Raw genomic sequence first — 18,484 nt, 5'->3', positions numbered from 1 at the left:
CAGAGGGAGCCGGCATACAGCTTCCGAGTCATGTGGCCAGCATGACTAAGCCGCTTCTGGTGAACCAGAGCAGCGGACGGAAACGCTGTTTACCTTCCCGCTGGAGCGGTACCTATTTATCTACTTGCACTTTGACGTGCTTTCGAACTGCTAGGTTGGCAGGAGCTGGGACCGAGCAACGGGAGCTCACCCTGTCGCAGGGATTTGAACCGCCAACCTTCTGATCAGCAGGTCCTAGACTCTGTGGTTTAACCCACAGCGCCACCCGCTGCATCCATGCACTAACCTTTCAAAACTGTATTTCTGACACCCTTCTGAACCCACCTTGATTAGCCCAGGCACCAGGAGCTGCGTCTCAGAGCTGGAAATGGATCCGTCGAGAACCTCCCAGCCCCCCTGGTCTTGTCGCAGCTCCAGAGTGTAGCCTGTTAGAGCCACAGAGAATTGGAATGGGGGCTCCCACAGGAGGAGGACCCCCCGCGTGGTCTCGTTGGCCATCAGGGATTGAGGTGGGGATAGAAAAATCTGTGAGGTCGTAGATGAGGGGTTGGGCGGCATGGTGTTTGTTGGGAAACCTGAGAAGGAGGAGAAGAAAGAGAACGGGTGTTGAAACTGTGCATTGTTCCTTTAAGGGAATCGCTGATCAGAAGGAAAAGAGTCCTGTGCCTCTCACCTAGTGGCACGGTGGTGACGATCTCACTGAAGGGACCGCTACCCAGCTTGTTCTGGGCCAAAACGCTGAACTGGTAGCCGGTATCTGGCTGCAGATTCTCCACCAGGATGTGGGAGGCCCCAACAGGCACAGGCAGTGAAACCCAGTCATGGTGAGGGCGATTGAAGCGTTTCAACCTGTGTGGGGCACAGAAATGGAGGAGAGGCTGCAGTCATAGAGAAGAATCCAAACCAGAGACAGAAAAGCCCCTGTGGTTTCGAGCAGAAGGAACTTGTGAGCTCCTGGAAGAAACATTCCAGTAACGTTTATATTTAATTAATCTATTCACCCAGTTTATCAGGCACCCAATAGATTACAAGAGTTGTCTGGGCAATGTATAAAGCAAAAGCAACCTAGAAACCCATTGCAATAAAAGAAAATGGGAAAGCAGCAATTGAGACAACCATCACGGCATTGACAAAACTGATCTGTTGGAAGAGAGAGTAAATAAATGTTTCGTGGAGCTATAACAACTATATTAATTTCACATCATAAATGTAACTTAAAAGGCTTGTTTTTGTTTAAAAGTCTTTGGTATGCAAAAGACATTCAAACAGGGATCACTGCCCAATACTGTCAGTGTGCCTGGAATGACCTCCTATGGTAACCATGGAAGGTTTCAGTAAAAATTCCCTGAAAAACTACATAGTATATGAGAGGCAGTTTGCTGTTCCTGTTCCTGCACTGGCTTAGCCTCTCCTACGCTGAACACAAACAAACTAAACTTGCTCACATTTCTTTGGGTGCCAGGACAAGATGCCCTCCTTTCGGCTCTGAACAGAGGGGAGGTGGAAAGAGCATATATTTGTGAGGAAGTGTGATTGATATAGGTGCCTTTCCCCCCACTGAGAAAGCAGCTGATGGAGAGGGGGCATCCTTGCCCCCATCCTCTCTCCCCCCCCCCAGCACTTTTGGGCACAGAAGCCATTTGGGGCCGAGCGCCCACAGCCTCCATTCCAAAATCCTAACCGATGACTCACAGCGGTGTATACCAGATGCTGAACCTCTGGAAGTAGCCTCCGTCAAAGCCTGGCTCCCAGGTGATGTTGACAGCCTGTTGGAGAGGCAGCACCGAGACGTTGGCCACTGTGTGGGGGCTGGTGCCTAGAGTTCACGAGAGGGAACGAAAAGCAGAACTGAATTAGCTTGACAGGATTAGGATGAGGCTCAACAGGGTTTTGTGGGTGGTAAAATCCACAGCAGCAGCAGTTTTATCAACTAGCGCCTCCCCCAGCCCCTCCAACATTTGTTTTTGAGGATTAAACCAAGTGCACGGAAAGCTTCCTTATGGTACTCCATCCATCAAGCCTGGTAGTGTCTGTTCTAGCAGGTGGGGAAGGGTTCTTCCTATCACTTCTGACCCAATCCCTTTTTAACTGGAGATGTCCAGGATTGAATCTGGACTCTTCTACATGCTCTACTACTAAGTTATAGTCCCTCCAGTAAAGGAAGCTGCTGATTACACTACATCTTGCCGAGTACTAGCTGCTCCGAGTGGCAGAAGCTCTCAAAGGTCTTGAGCAGACATCTTTACTCATTGCCTGCTACCCAATCTACCACAAATTTAACCGAGGACTGGCTTGTGATCTACCACAGAGTTATGGCAGTTTTCCTACCCTGCTCCAGATGCTTGCCGAGCAAACCATAGTTAGAACAAGCCAAGGTTTGTAAGGCAAAAACAAACTATGGGTTATGGCCATTCTTTGTTGGAACAAACCACGGTTAAGCTGTTGGTCAAAGAAACCATGGTTAAGCCATACAAACCTTAGTGCCAGCAGGCAAACCAGGCCAATATGTGTATGCATACACACTGCCCTCCCATGAAAGTTGCAGCACACATCCCTTTTCACTCAAAATAGTTCTTCAATGCATTTCTGTACAGTTTGCTTAATTCTGTTGTGCTCTGAATGAAGTACTCACCCAATACGTAGACAGTGGTTGCAGTGCTGATGCGGGCCACACCGTTGTTGGCAGCGCATTCCCATAAGCCGTGCTGCTCCTTGGTCAGTGGGCGCAGGACCAAGCTGTTGTTCTTGTCTACCTGGGCACTGGCTAAGCCCTTGCTGCCCATCTGTGGTGGGGACAGGACACCAGAGAGATGTTAGCAAGCTGTTAAACACCCCAGGGGAAATCGGGGCCCTGCTAACTATACTATGGCTGAAGCCAGTTTAAATTGAAATGTTGCCAGTTACTTTTAAATTTCCTTCAAGTTCTCAAATATATTGCAAGGGATTGGACTAGAAGATCCTTTGGGTCCCCTTACAACTCTATGATTCTACATACTAGTAGGTATAAACCAGGGGTCAGCAACCTTTTTCAGCAGGGGGCCGATCCACCATTCCCCAGACCATGTGGTGGGCCAAACTATTTGGGGGGGGGGGAATGAACAAATTCCTATGCCCCACAAATAACCCAGAGATGCATTTTAAACAAAAGGACACATTCTAACTCATGTAAAAACACTCTGATTCCTGGACCACCCACAGGCTGGATTGAGAAGGCGATTGGGCTGCACCCGGCCCCCAGGCCTTAGGTTGCCTACCCCTGGTATAAACTGAGAAGGAATTTGAGCCTAGCTAAAAGGTGGAGCTCTGAGTAAACCAGCCAGACTTAACAGGGAAGCCTCTCAGCCTGCCTGTCGGCTCCTTCAGTCTCAGTGTTACCTCAGCAGAGAGGAGGGGGAGGAGGATGGGGACAAAACTAGAATAAAGTTGTCTCCGCCTCTCACTGGCTCTGGCTCTGCCTCCTGTTGGCCTCCCACCTGGCCACTCCCAATGGGCAGCAGCCACCACCTGCTGGACAGCCTAACTAGGATCTACCTTGTTTATGCAGAGAGCCGCCTCACCTTTGTCCAAGAGATGATGGGCAGGGGGTCACCTCTGGCAGCGCAGGGGATGAGCAGTTCCCGCCCCACCTCCTGAAAATACTCCTCCTTGGGGCGCAGGCTGAACACGGGAGGGTCCTAGGCCGTAAAACACAACACATATTTGACATCCGAAACAGGCAAGGGTCGGCCACAGAGAACACAGGACGCTTGACTTGATGACCCAGCAGTCAAATCTCTTCTTATGCTCTAACACACACACACACGGCCGTCTCTGCTACTCACCTTCAGGAGGACGCGTGTAGGTGCCGAGGAGCCAGCACTGCCGTAGCTGTTGTATGGGGTGCAGGTGTAAACACCCACGGCATTGTCGTTGCTGGTGGCAATGACAATGGCACCATCGGGAGTCGTGGACCAACCTGGGAGCTAGGAGAGGGAGAGAGAGTTCTGTTCAGAAGAGAGTTATCCCAAAAGGCCTATGAGCCCAAGAAGGTGTGATGGATGCTTCTGCCAAGTACCTTGCCTAACTCCAGCGGCTGCCCGTCTTTGGTCCAGTTGATGAAGAGCAGCGGAGGATTGGCCTTGTTGGGGCACCTGATGGTGCCTTGCATCCCTATTGGCAGGAGAGTCTCAGGGGGCATGTTGATGACTTGTGCTGGATCTGCGGAAGGCAGGGAGGACATGGCTTCAGACGGTGGGATGGCTAGTGGGGGAAAGCTAGAGGAGAGATGGGGCACAGCCAAGGCTGGGTTGCCTCTCCAACCAACTGCTAGGATATCCCACTAGGACAGCAACCTGCACCTTGCACCAGCAGCCCTGCAAAATAACAGGATGTGGATAATGCTGCAAGACGATTCTTTCTATGGAGGCTGATCCGAGCTGAGGGGCAGGTGGAGCTGACATTTCTGGTTTCTTTCGGTTTCTCATTTTTCCAATCTTATGATCGGTTCTCCGCATTTCCATATCAGAGCATGATTATTATTTTTTAAATCGTCAAAATTTTAGTGCACATTTCCCCCCTAACATATGCACTTTTGCCTTTCACACACACTTTCACCAAAGCAATTTCCCCAAATATAATGCATGCTTGTATGTTGATTTCACTAATGTATGCATTTATGCACACTTAACATGCACTTCTGTACGCATTACTTGGCTGGAGAACCGCGCTGCAAAATTTGAGGGAGTGCAGATTTTGAAGGATGGCTGCATTTCAATCCACATATTGTTTCAGAAAGTGCAAGGTCAGTAGGTTTGCCTTTAAATGCCATCAGAATTCAATTTCTGCCCCATCCCTGTCTGAGCCCCACCCAGCAGGCTGAACACCAAAGGTGCCTGTCTTCATACTGTCTTTTTCCACCACCCTTAGACTGTGTCTACCAGTTGGAGGTCTGGAATGATGGGCAGGTGCCATGCTTACACAGAACTGTGAGGAACGCTGAGGCAGAAGGTGGTTTCCTTAGCCCATTGCTAGGAACACAGGTATACTGTCCTGAATCCTCTGGGACAGTTTTCTGTACCAAGAGGCTCCCGTCCACCAAGACGCGAATCCGGGACTGGAGATGGCTGAAGGAGGGGAAGGAAAGAGAACTTGAAGAGAGCAGGAACAAAAAAAGTGCAACAGCATTGTATTTAAGCACCTGCCTGGCTAACATGGGCAACTGCGAGTTCTATGTATCTTATATATAGATAAGGATATTTCTATATCTATTATCTATATCTATGAATGAGAGAGAATGGAGCCAAATACATACTATCTGAGTTCAAAGAAGAAGACCAAGTCTAATCAAGTGTACAAACAAATGTAACTGCAGCAATTATTACATATTTCTCCAAACAAATTCACATTGAGAGAATATAAATGAGTCTGAAAATGTCGATTCACATGTAACGAAACTTTCCACCATGCTGCTGCCTAGTCTTCTGGGTTCTGCTTGTTCTTTTTAGGTGCATAAATGATGAGTGAGTTTCTCACAAATTGCCATAAATAATGCTTTTTTTTGTACCAGTTCTCTGAAGGAACTGATGAAACATCCTTGTGAAATAACTAGGCGTACTGCCAACTGTCAAACAAATAATTAGGGATTTTCAAACAAAACCAGCATTTTATCCATCATATAACAAACATAACTTGCAACGCAAGACCACTCTGTCTCCCGGGGTGGCGTTCATCTCTACTTGCTCCCAAAGAGGACAAGCTTTAATTTAAGCCCTATGTTGTGCTCCCTTTCACTTTGCTGCCTGGAGCACCCTTGGGGAGGGAAATATTACATAAATAAAGGAAAGAATAGACCATCATTTGTGGAAGGGCCCAGTGAGCCATTCTGCTCCCCGCTCACGCAAAACACTCACATCTGGAGTTTCCTACCTGAGGTGAAAAACATTTGTGTCCCCCTGGAACCAGCTATACGTGAGGTTGGCAGGGTAGGCCTCGGCTTGGCAGGCCAAGAAGGCATCTTGGGTGATGTTGACAGTGACGTTCTGTGGGGGCACCACAATTACCGGAGGCCCTGGGAGGAAGAAAGTGCCTGGAATGAGTGGCTAAGGCAGGGGGCAAGGAACCTTTTCCATTTCCTTCTGTAAGCATGGAGAGGTAATCAAATTTACATTTTGCCTTTGTACAGTAGGCTAGTTTCTACACCAAACACACACACAAAAACCACACACCAGAGGTTCAAGGACACATCCCAAACTTTCAAAAACATCTAAGGCTGGTGAGGGAATGTGGCTGGAGAAAGTGCCAAGGGCCAGAAAGAGAGGCCAAGGGAGCTACATTGAGCCCCTCTCCCCGAGTCTGAGTTTCCCCAGATCTAAGGACAGAAAGGCACTCCTCTCCTCCAAACCCTGCCAGTGATAAAATGTGGAACTATTGACTCCGAAGTTATGCCAAGATTCCCTTTGGAAATCAGAGACATGCTTGACTCCCATAGCTGTGCACTTGTATCCGCCAGGAAGTCTGGATGGTAAACTGGGGGAGTGATCGTAAAGCACATGTTTAGCACACACAAAGTTTCTGGTTCAATCCCTGGCATATCCAGTTAAATGAAGGATCAGATAGCAGGGTTGTGGGAAAGGCTTCTGCCAGAATCTTTAATATGTGGAGGGGTGGGGAGACAGCAGTCCTGGGCTAGTGCAGCAAATTTTGGCAAGACACAAACTTCCTGTGCTCCAGGGAGGGAGATCCCAGCTCATTGGCAGAGTGCAGGACTGTGCACATGCAGAGAAGGTTCCAGGTTTCATCCCTGGCACCTCCAATTTAAAGGATACAGTTGAAGGTAATGGGAAAAATTCTTTTTCTGCATGGCACGCTAGGGAGTTGCTGCCAGCGAGAGCAGGACAATTTTGGGCTAGGTCAGGGGTGGGAAACCATTTTTCCATTCACTTATGAGTAACCTTCCAGGGGCCAGGCATACACCCCATCTCCATCCTGGCAAGCAAGTACCATGCATACACTCCAGCCAGGTAAAGATCACTGGAGGAGGCTGCAGAGGAGGACCAGCCAGGGGTGTGGCCTGGGAATGGGAGGAGCTTGGGAAGAGTCTCCGGAGGACCGCATTTGGCTCCCAGGACTGAGGTTCCACTCCCCACCCCCCATGGGCTCTATGGACAGATAAGCTTGTACAGCAGCATCCTGTGTTAAAATGCTGCTTAACCCAGTTTGGGAAAGATGCTGCCCCTTCTCCTGTTTACCTTGAACCAGCAGGCGGGTTGTGTGGGTGATGGTGCCCTCTTCACTGGTGGCGTGGCAGGTGTAGGCCCCGGCGCTGGCCCGCTCCACACCAGCAAAGACAAGGCTCCCATTCTTCACCTGGTGGGAAGCACATCATTTAGGAAAGGCTTGGAGCAAGCAAGAAAAACCCCCTCCAGCATCTCCTCACCAAGAAATTGTACGACCAACAAGGTGGTCAAGAAGACCAGGAAAATCAATTCCTCAATGAGCTGGAGAAAGTTTCTGTCAATTCCCTCAACTAGGGATGGGCAAATGTCTTCTCTCTGTTTTCCAGTTTTCAGTTCTCTAGATTTCCAGTATAGTTCATGATTTTTTAAGAAAGTCCTCATAAAAATTCATCACCATTCCAGCATGAATTTCTCTAAATATATCACCATCGTTATTAATTTGATTTCATACCCACAGCAGGTTACAGCAATTTTAACTTCAATACTGAAAACAGTTTAAAGCAAACTGCACTCACAGAAATAGGGTATGCCCTGAAAATATATACTGTAGGTCTCAAAGGCCAAGATAAAGAGTGATGTCTTCGGCATACGTATTCATATACACAATTTTACCTAATATACACGTTTTGCAAAGCTTATTTTCCCTAACATTTATATTTCCTCAATATAATGCAGTTTTGTATGTTATCTTCACAGATATATGAATTTCCACACATACTTTACTCAAGTATATGCATTGTTTTTTTACACAATACTTGGCTGGAGAACTGGATTGCAAAAGTTGAGAAGGGCAAAATTCAAAGGATGGCTGTGCTTCAGAAAGTGTGACTTAAGCAGGTATGTCTTTAAATGAGAACAAATCAAATTTCTCCCCATCCCTCTTATTAACTTAAGAAGAGCAAGGACTAAGTATGTAAGCTTGTTCAAATCTCACCTGAGTTCACAGTGTGACTCTAGGAAAAAACACCATTCTCTTGGCCTCAGCATTCTCACCTGAAATACGGGTTTTACACAGGGGTGCAAAATGTCTTCTCTTTTGCATGAAGGTCCAATTCCCATTTGGCTAATCCTCCAGGGCTGCATGTCAGTGGGGGGCATGGGTCAGTCTAAGTGGGCTTTCCCACCCCCACCCCCCAAAAACCACTGGGATATATTGGAAAAGGTCAGGGCTCGCTAGCACTCCAAACAGTAGCATACCACACTGCAAGGCTTTCTTGAAGAGAGCAAGACAAATGCTTGTTTCCTTTGAGTGGCCAGCAGGGGTCAGCCAGACCTTAGGTATATTTGTTAGAGAACGGTCCTAAAATAAGCTAGATAATTAATTCAGTGCCTATGCACCCACTAGGAAATCCATCTCTTAGGGTTTCTGAAACTAATTATTGGTTTTTTATTTCTCTGGGTGGGGAAGGCATGAAATTCCTCTTCAGAATAAACAGTACTACAGGGAAGTCCTCAACCAGCCAAAAAGGCTCACTAGTTGCCCCTAAACAAATCACACGAAACAGCTTCCCATTCCTAGGCAGTAAAACCTGGGGTGGGGTAGCTCAACCATTTTCAGGAGGGGACAGATTAAAGGGGGTTGGCAAACAGGTTTAACTGGCCTGCACTTCCTCAATGAGAAGGAGCAAACAAAGGCAGGGGAATAAACTTGGGTGTTAATTACACCAGTGGTGGACCATAAACTAAGTAAGCAAAGAAGTATAATAGCAAAGGTGTCCCATGATGAAAAAGAGCCTCTAGCACAAACGTGGGGAAGCTTGCTCCCTCCGGGTGTTGCTGACCTACAGTTCCCATCAGTCCCAGCAGGCCAAGACCCAGAGATGATGGGAGTTGCAGTTCAAAGGTTCTTCACACCTGCTCTAGAGGCAGGCTCTGAAAGCTTCACCAGGCACCCCTGATGTAAGGGAGATGCTGGGTTTCAGGAGACACATGGGACTCACAGAGGAGGATGCTTTATGGATGGCAGTAACACAAATACTAGTACAGTGGTACCTTGGTTTGCAAACCATACGTTTTGGATTAGAAACATGTGAAACCCAGAAGTGTGTGTCCCAATTTGCAAACTTGGATTATAACCCTTTTTTGGGGGGGGGGGATTATGAACAATTTTTTTTGGAGGCCCCATTGACGAAAGCGCGCCTTGAGTAACAACCTGTTTTGGGTTACAAACGGACCTCCAGAACGGATTATGGTTGTAAACCAAGGTACCCCTGTAATTGTCATGGACTGGCTGGATGCAGAGGAATGGCGGAAGGTACCAGCTGGGGAACCTCCCGGGTAAGAAGGCTCAGAGCCAGGGGGTGGTGGGACAATGCTGAGTGGTCAGAGGGAGCAGACTGGGAGGAGAAGGTGTCAGCAACTGAAGAGGCAACAGGGTTTAGTGAGCAGGAAGAGGCTGCGGCAGAGGGCAGTCCTGATTCAGAGGCAGAAGCAGAGGGGAGGTCAAGAAGCAGAGCAGGCAGGCTGCTGAAGAAGCCAGGGAATCTCCCCCTCCTGCAACCAGCTCCCCTTCCTCCTGGTCTCCCAGAATGCACAGAGAAATGAAGAGGGCGGGTCCCTGGAGAGCAGTGGGAAGGTGGGGGCCCTCAGTCCCTGAAACTCCCTCACTGGTTCAAGCACTGCTGGGAAGAGTTGCTGTGCTCACCAGGCCTGTGCTGGGTTTCTGGAATAAAGTGTTAACATCACTGACACCAGTGTTTTTTAAAAATTGTTGAGCTACTCCTGACTCTGGCTCCTGACAAAAATGTTCTCTTAAATACCTGGATTTGTTAAAACCCTAAGTTGTGAACCATAGAAACTGCTCATGTAGGGGAGAGAATCTGCCACCATTTTCAGCTCTCTGTAAGACCAGAAAACACTGGAGGTATTCTGAAAATGCATTTATTTAAACACCTTTTTAATTTTGTGCATATGGAGCAGGGGGAAATCTCACCAAATCCAATAAATGTGAACACATTCATTTATTGCTGACATGTTATATCCTGCCCTTCAATGTTAATGGCATTTCCAAGGCAGCTAACTGAGAATGAATACACTATTAAACAACCATAAAACGAAAATGAAAACAGCATATTCTCATTTGAGATTTGTAATCTGCACATTTTGAGGCGGGTTTTAAAGCAGAGTATTGGCTAAAATGGCTTAGGATGATGGGAGTGGAAGCCCAACAACACCTGAAGAGCCAGGTGTGAAGGAAGGGAGAAGGCACTATGCAGGGCATCTAAAAGTATGTTCCAGGCAAACAGGGAAGGAAAGAGAGAATTTAAAGTCATTTAAAACAGGAGTCAGGAATGGGGCACTTCCAGAATATGCTTGATTACCCATGAGGTCTAGAAACATACTCATGCCCCCTTTAAAAATAAAACAATCACACAATTCCCAGTTCAAAGGCCAGGCTCCCAGCTTGTAAGATGATTGTGTCTACAAGCATTTCTAGACTAGGGGTTGGAGACTTATGGTCCTCCAGATGTTGTTTGATGGTCACTCTCATTCTCCCTGACCATTGGGCCATGCCAGCTGGGATTCTTGCAGGCCAACAACTTTTGGGGGGACCACAGGCACCCCACTCCTTTTCTTGACCAGAGTTCTTCAACTTTGGGTCTCCAGTTGTTGGCTTACAACTTACATCATCGCTAACCAATGGTTCAACCAGGCTGGGGGTTGTGGGAATTGTAGTCTAGACCAGGCACCCCCCCAACCTGTGACCATCCAGATGTTTTGGCCTACAACTCCCATGATCTCTAGCTAAAGGGACCAGTGGTCAGGGATGATGGGAACTGTAGTCCAAAACATCTGAAGGGCCGAAGGTTGGGGATGCCTGGTCTAGACCCTTGGTTCCTGGGCTACATGCACACGCCTTACCTGAACCTTGTCTCCACTTTCTATGGCTTGGTTGTCTCTCTTCCAAGTGACAACTGGCTGGGGGTTTCCCGCTGCAGAGCAGGTCAGCGTGAGAGACTTTTGGTCTTGCACTTCTATGAAAGCTGGTGGGGTCTCCTGGAAGGTGGGGGGAACTGCAAGACAGACCTTATGAGAAGAGCACCCGAATCATCAGAAATGTTATTATGAGAACACCAGATGAGTCCTGGCTAGATCAGGCTGGAGGCCTATCTAGTCCAGCATCCTGTTCTCACTGTAGCTGACCAAATGCCGATGGCAGTGGTTTTCAACCAGTGTGCTGTGGCACCCTGGGGTGCCCTGAATGATGGTCAGGGCAACACTGGCCCCCGTCCCTCTTTCCTTCCCTCCCTTCCCCTGATGCCCTCTCGCATCTCTGCCTCCCATTGGCTTGCACAGCTGTTTGTTGCAACAGTCCTGGCTACAAGTTCCCCAGGGGAATGGTACCTTTGGGGCTGGCCAGGGGGTGCTTCTCAGGCCCCTGTGGGGCAGTGGGAGGAGGCACCTCTCTTTGGGGCAGGGGGAGCAGTTCAGAGACCAGGGGCGGCAGCCCAGAAACTCCCAAGGAGAGGGGAGAAGAGGAGGTTGAGGGAACACTCCACAAGGGAGGGTGTTTGAAATGAGGTGAGGGGCTGTTGGCTCTGCAGGCAAGGGGTGACGTAACTGGGCTCCTGAGCCCCACAGGGGTGCTGCAGAAGGAATGTAGTTGGTCAAGGGAGCCGTGGACCCAAAAAGGTTGAAAACCTCTGGCCTATCAGATCCCCACAAGCAGCACCTGAGTACAACAGCACTTGCCCCACCTGTGACTCCTAGCAACCTACTGTTATGCGGATTAAATGAAAGAACCATGTACACCACTTTGACCTCTCTGGATGAAAGATCAAATGTCAAAATATGTTTAAAAGGTGCAGATTTTGGTATAAAAAAACACTTGCTAGTACATTTTAAAAAGAAATATATATCCTCGCCTAGGGATGGGCAAAACAAGTCAATTCTGGTTTCTCTATGACTTTTCCGGTCATAATTTCAGTTCTCCACATTTCCACAACAGTTTGAGATTTTTTAAAAGAGACATTTTATCAGCATTCTAGTGTGATTTTCTCCTAATATACACTTTTCTTTTTTACACAATTTTGTCTAACATACAGATTTTTTTTGCAAAGAAATCTCGCCTAATATTGCATTTTGGTGCACATTGCTTGGTTGGAAACCTGCATTTTAGAATTTGGGTAAGTGTGAATTGGGGACAGCTCAGCTGGTACAGCATGAGGCTCTTAATTTCAGAGTTGTGGGTTCGAGCCCCACATAGTGCAAAAGAATCTCGCATTGCAGGGGCCTGGACTAGATGACTCTTGTGATCTCCCTTCCAACTCTACGATTCTAAGGATGTCCTCCAGCCAAGGATTACAGGGCAGTTTATAATATAAAAACACAAAAATATGTAACGCAATGACAAACAAAACAATACCTCTACCAGCCCCAACAATTTAAAATGCAATATATTGTTTAATTGGCTAAAGACCTGGGAGAAGAGGGATGTTTTATAAATCTTTGTGAAAATTAATCAGCAGTTTCGTGCAAAATTCTCCCAATATATGCACTTTTGTGTGGAATTTTGCCTAACATACACATTCTTGCAAGCAATTTCCCCAAATGTAATATATTTTTGAATTTTATTTTCAAGATTATATGCATATTTATGCACTTTTTAATGCACATTTGTACACGTTGCTTGGCTGGCAAACCACCCTGGAAAATTGCAAATTCCAAAATGCATTTCTGTTTGCATATTGGTTCTGGAAGTGCAAATTATATAGCTTTGCCTTTAAATGTCAGATGAATCAAATTCCTCCCCCATGCCTATCCTCCCCTGGTACCCCAGGTCTTATCCCCTTAACAAATGCCCACCCCCTCCCTTTTTAATGTCTCAGCTGCAAGTAGGGGCTGGTCATCTGTTCAAGGATAATAGCAATTGATTAGGCAGCAGAGCAGGGATGAGTAGCTGGGGAGACAGAAGCTGGGAGAGGGCAGGATTACAGACTGGGATGAGGGTCTGGAAGAAGAGCTAAGCAGATGGGAGACAAAAGAGGGTCTGATGCCGAGAAAACCAGGATGCGAAGGATAAGGGATGGGCCCAAACGAGGACATTTAGGTCACATCCACACCATGCATCCTGGGAAGTGTAGTCTGTTAAGGCTGATGGGAAGGGTCTCCTAACAGCTCTCAGCACCCTTAACAAACTACAGTTCCCAGGATTCTTTGGAGGAAGCCATGACTGTTAAACCGGCATTGGAGTGCTTTAAATGCACGGTATGCAACCCTCTGTATATCATTGTGCATACTGCTTTAAAAAATACAAGTGGACAGGCTCCTGCACCAAGGGGTACCCAATTTCCACCATCCACACTGGCTGGGGCAGATGAGAGTCCAGCCATATCTGTTGTGCCACAGGGTTCCCCATTCCACACTTCAGTGCATTTCCAAACAAAATGCAAACATCCTTTGAAATTGGCAGTTTCCTGAGCTTGCAAAGCAGTTCTCCAGCCAAGAAATGTGTGGAAAAAAGCACATTCTGAGGTAAAGCATGCATTAAAATGTGTATATTAGTGACAACAATATACAAAAATGCTTCATAGTACGGGAAATTGCTCTGCAAAGGTGTGCACATTAGGAGAAATCCACACTAGACACTGATTAATTTTCATGAAGACTTTTTCAAAAAAATAAATTAAATGAATTGCACACTGATGTGGAAATATGGAGTCCTGAGTTTAAGGTTGGAAAAATGATAAACAAAGAGAAACCAAAATTGCCAGAGTTGCCCATCCCTATGTCACCTCAATTGTTGTTATAAGCAAGGGGGGAAATATCATTCTTTTCCTCCATCATGCACCGTTAATAACTGTATAAGCCTCTTTTATCCCAGGTTCCTGAATCCTTAAAAAAAACCAAAACGTTTTTGCTCTATGGAAAGAGAAAAGATAGAAATTGAAATCAATCAATCAATCTAATGTGGAGCCCTTCAGATCTTGTTGAATCCAACACCCACCATTGCTGGGAGGGGGTTGGATTAAATGACTGTTTGGGTCCCTTCCAACTCTGTGATTCTTTGATTCCTTGATTCTATAGCCATTGGTTGGGGCTGATGGGAGTTGTAGTCCCAAATATGTAGAAGGAACCTCACTGACCAACCCTGAAGTAAATTAAAAAAGCTGGAGATGTGGGAGCAAAAATGAGAACTTAGTATATATGTTGATTAACTGCTCGATGATAAGATCATTTTGGTGCAAGGTGAGGATATTTATAGCAAGAGTAATAAAAAGAAATTGTTACTTAGGGGAACTAAATTGAATTCTAAATTATATTCCAGAAACGTGGGAGATTTCAAGGGGTCAAAAAAAAAAGGATGTGTTTTGCTATATTAGAAGCAAAAAAACAACCGTGCTATATTAGAAGCAAAAGGTGTAGTCATAGGTATATCAGTGTATTCAAATCTGAATTGTCAAATTGTGTTGTTATTGTTATTATGGTTTTTGATGTATGTGTCTTTTGCAGTTGATGTTTGTATCAAAAAAATGATTAAACAACAACAACAACAAAGTAAATTAAAAAAATAAACACCCAGAGCATACAATTGACAGTGAGGTGGATCCAGGTGCCGTTTTGGAACTCGTCGTCACTGTTGGGTCGGTCGAGAAAGAGCACCCGGCACTCGTACCAGCCCTGGTCCTCAGCACGCAGCTGCTCAATCCAGAGAGAGGCGCCCTCTTGGATCCGCACACGACCTGCATAAATGAAACCACAGAAGCACATGCAGGGGGCTACAGAAACAACAACACCATCACAGGAAGCTGTGATTCCTGCATTGCAGGGGGTTAAACTGGATGACCCTTGGGGGTACTTTCTAACCCTATGATTACAGTCATACCTTGGGTTACAGACGCTTCAGGTTGCACGTTTTTGGGTTGCGCACCATGCTGAACCCGGAAGTACCGGAACGGCTTATTTCCGGGTTTCAGTGCTTTTTGCATGCGCAGAAGCACCAAATCGTGACGCGCGCACACGCGTGTGCAAACACAGCACTGCGGCTTGCAAACGCGCCTCCCGCACGGATCACGTTCGCAACCCGAGTGTCCACTGTACAGTGGTACCTCGGGTTAAGAACTTAATTCGTTCAGGAGGTCCGTTCTTAACCTCAAACTGTTCTTAACCTGAGGTACCACTTTAGCTAATGGGGCCGCAGCGTGATTTTTGTTCTCATCCTGAAGCAAAGTTCTTAACCCGAGGTACTATTTATGAGTTAGCAGAGTCTGTAACCTGAAGTGTCTGTAACCTGAAGCGTCTGTAACCCGAGGTACCACTGTAAACGATTCTAACACTTCAACCCAGGCCACCAAATTTTCTTTCCCTGAAATGGAACCAATACACTTGTCTTATGTCCTGCCCAGGTATCCTATTGGTAAAGGGGGGAATTGCAGTAAATTGATGAAATAAAATAGTTGAGAACTCATGATCAGAATATTGCATGGAGACAAAAATGGCATTGTGCAAAAACAAGAGGGAAGCATCAACAAGCATCCCCAAAAAGGAAGGTGGCAGGAGTATAAAAAAATATTTGGGGGGACTAAGTGGGGGAACCCCCTCAACCCCAAAGTACAGGCCACTGAGGACTGGGCATGCTCAGCAGGTGCAGAATGCTGAATGACTATGGAGGGGGAATGGAGTGTCCTGGAAAAGGGCATGGCTCTCTGCCTTGAACTCTGAACAGGAGCACTTCATGCTGCAAGGTTTTGTTAAAGGTCCAACTTGCATTTGGAAGTCCCAAGAACCGGTAAAGGAACAGAGTGCTTTATGAAAATCCAGAATAAGGGCTCACCAAATACAAATAAAGCAGATGTGGCAGCATACCCACTGGCTGCAACCAGAGCATTTCAGAAGCACGTAAAAATATGGAAGGGTTTTTGTTTTTTTTACACCCACAACAACAACTTTGGGTTTAAAAGAGCATTTACTTTGCATTTAGAAGGTCCCAGGTTCAATCCCTGACATCTTTAGGCCGGGCTGGGAAAGACTCTTTGTATGAAACCATGGAGAGCCACTGCCAATCAGTGTAGACAATATTGAGCTAGATGGACCAATGGACTGTATAAGGCAACTTCCTAAGATACAAGAAGAGCTGCAGCTCAGAGATAAGAGCACCTGCTTTGCATGTAGAAGGTCCCAAGTTTGATTCTTAGGCAAGACAGGGAGAGACTCACTGTCTGAAAACCTGTAGAGGCTGCTACCAGTCAGTGTTGACAATACTGAACTAGATAGACCAATGACCCGACTCTGCTGCCTTGTATTGTTTCAGTACATAGTGCCTTATGTTCCTACCTAAAGCAGTCCTTTATTTACAACCATGAGGACTGGAACCCTACTTTATTTTAGAAGAAGAACCATAGCTCAGTGGTTGAGCATTTGCCTCATGCATGGGTTCCCTGGTAAGGCTGGGAAAAGCTGCCTGAAATCCCGCAGAGCTGCTGCCAGTCAGAGCAGGAGACACTGAGTTAGATGCACCAACGTTCTGAATCCGTTCCCTGCTTCTAAGTTACTTTAAATGTGCTTTTGACATCCACTCGCAGACACAAGTCAAAAGCAGCCATGGGGAGTAGCCAGCGGTGACGCTAACCTCCTTTATCCATGCTGTTTTCCTGAGGAAACCCCCCCCCCCCCCAGTTACAGCTTCCAGGGAGGGAGTGCAGTAGGAATACCAGTTGCTGGGAATCACAAGTGCGGAGAATTGTATACTGGACTAGATGGGCCACATTGGGCTATTCTTATTTTCTAATAAAGGGTAAAGGGGACCCCTGACCATTAGGTCCAGTCGTGGACGACTCTGGGGTTGCGGCGCTCATCTCGCTTTATTGGCTGAGGGAGCCGGCGTACAGCTTCCGGGTCATGTGGCCAGCATGACTAAGCCGCTTCTGGCAAACCAGAGCAGTGCACGGAAACACCGTTTACCTTCCTGCCGGAGTGGTACCTATTTATCTACTTGCACTTTGACGTGTTTTCGAACTGCTAGGTTGGCAGGAGCAGGGACTGAGCAACGGGAGCTCACCCCGTCGCGGGGATTCAAACCGCCAACCTTCTGATCGGCAAGCCCTAGGCTCTGTGGTTTAACCCACAGTGCCACCCGCGTCCCCTTATTTTCTTATAGGATTAGACAAATTCAGAAAAGTAAAAGTTGCTGGGCTGACAATGGCTACAAGCCACAGTGGCGATGTTCTCCCTCCACTGTTGGAAGTCTGTAGGCCCCTGAATACCACAGTTGGTAGGAATCGCAAGTGGGCTCTTGAACCCAGGTCCTGCTTGTGGGGCTTCCTATAGTCATCTGGTTGGCCTCTCTGAAGACAGAATGCTGGACTATGACTAGGCCGATCCAGCAACCGGTCCAGTCAGCTTCCGCATGTGGCCCTTCACATCCTTTGCCTCAGGCAGCAAAATGTCTTGGGCCAGCACGGGCTTGAGAGCCTACTTCCCGCTCTCTCAGGGAGTCCTGAGAAGACCACCCTTGCTGATGCCCCCTTCCCCTCTCTCTCTCCCTGCCCAGCTGGGACCATGACGCTGGGAAGGAACCGTTTGCTTTTGTGGGAACCGCCACGGAAAACAAAAGCTGGAGTCCAGGCCCGGGCAGCGACGCTGGGTCAGGGGTCAATTCAACAGACATTAAGTGTTACACAGTGTCTCCCCCCCCCCCAACGGGCAGGAGGGATGGAGAGCTGGAAAAAGGAGGCCAGCGAGAGTGCCATGCTGAGGGGAGGGGGTTGGATATGTACCCCACGGACTCTTCCCCCCACTCCCACACTTCAAAAGGGCTTTGTCCTTAAGGAGAAACCAAGTGGGTCTCTTTTTTTCCATGCCGTTGCCCCGTCTCCTCCAAACTGCTTCCCTCCTTCGAGCCTCAAAGAGGCAATGGTAGGCTGTACGAAACATCAGTCATCCTCAGAACAGATCCATTGGAATTAAAGGACATAACTAATTTAGGCTTATTAATCTCAACGGGTTGCACCCAACGTTAGTCCAAGTAGATCCACTGCAAAAGAATGGACATAGGCTCATTAATTTCAAAGAGTCAGCTCTGAGTAGCACTTAGTTGGATGCAACTGAATGTGTTGTCTGCTCAGAGGAAAACTTCCTGATGCTTTGAGATGCTAGGCATTGAAACAGGTGAACTCCCCGTTATTAGAAGTTTTCAGGAAGAAATTGGAGGGGCACACGTCAGGGGTGCTAGAGCAGCAGATCACCTATGAGGCAGTGTGGTGGAGTGGTTAGAGAGTTGGACTAGGACCTGGGAGACTAGGGTTGAAATCTCCACTCGGCCATTAAGCTCT

At 47.3% G+C, this 18,484-nt stretch overlaps 1 protein-coding gene across 6 annotated transcripts in view; it reads right to left on the bottom strand.

Annotated features, from left to right (window-relative positions):
- IGSF9 (immunoglobulin superfamily member 9) overlaps positions 1 to 18,484 on the bottom strand; it is a 70,147-nt gene that overhangs the window by 12,907 nt on the left and 38,756 nt on the right. For all 6 annotated transcript variants that reach the window (XM_083477760.1, XM_083477761.1, XM_083477759.1 and 3 more), the window contains exons 4-15: positions 14,744 to 14,896; positions 11,076 to 11,227; positions 7,227 to 7,344; positions 5,905 to 6,046; positions 4,957 to 5,102; positions 4,055 to 4,197; positions 3,822 to 3,962; positions 3,558 to 3,674; positions 2,633 to 2,783; positions 1,693 to 1,816; positions 674 to 849; positions 325 to 575 (exon numbers count right to left, since the gene is read on the bottom strand). In XM_083477760.1, the coding sequence (XP_083333886.1) occupies positions 325 to 575; positions 674 to 849; positions 1,693 to 1,816; positions 2,633 to 2,783; positions 3,558 to 3,674; positions 3,822 to 3,962; positions 4,055 to 4,197; positions 4,957 to 5,102; positions 5,905 to 6,046; positions 7,227 to 7,344; positions 11,076 to 11,227; positions 14,744 to 14,896 (1,814 nt within the window). The remainder of the gene's footprint in view (positions 1 to 324; positions 576 to 673; positions 850 to 1,692; positions 1,817 to 2,632; positions 2,784 to 3,557; positions 3,675 to 3,821; positions 3,963 to 4,054; positions 4,198 to 4,956; positions 5,103 to 5,904; positions 6,047 to 7,226; positions 7,345 to 11,075; positions 11,228 to 14,743; positions 14,897 to 18,484) is intronic.

Source organism: Podarcis liolepis, assembly GCF_965112155.1.
Source record: "Podarcis liolepis genome assembly, chromosome: 15".
NCBI classification, from domain to species: Eukaryota; Metazoa; Chordata; class Lepidosauria; order Squamata; family Lacertidae; genus Podarcis; species Podarcis liolepis.
The sequence above is the reverse complement of the archived record's forward strand: the minus strand, read 5'-3'. Positions and strand labels throughout refer to the sequence as shown.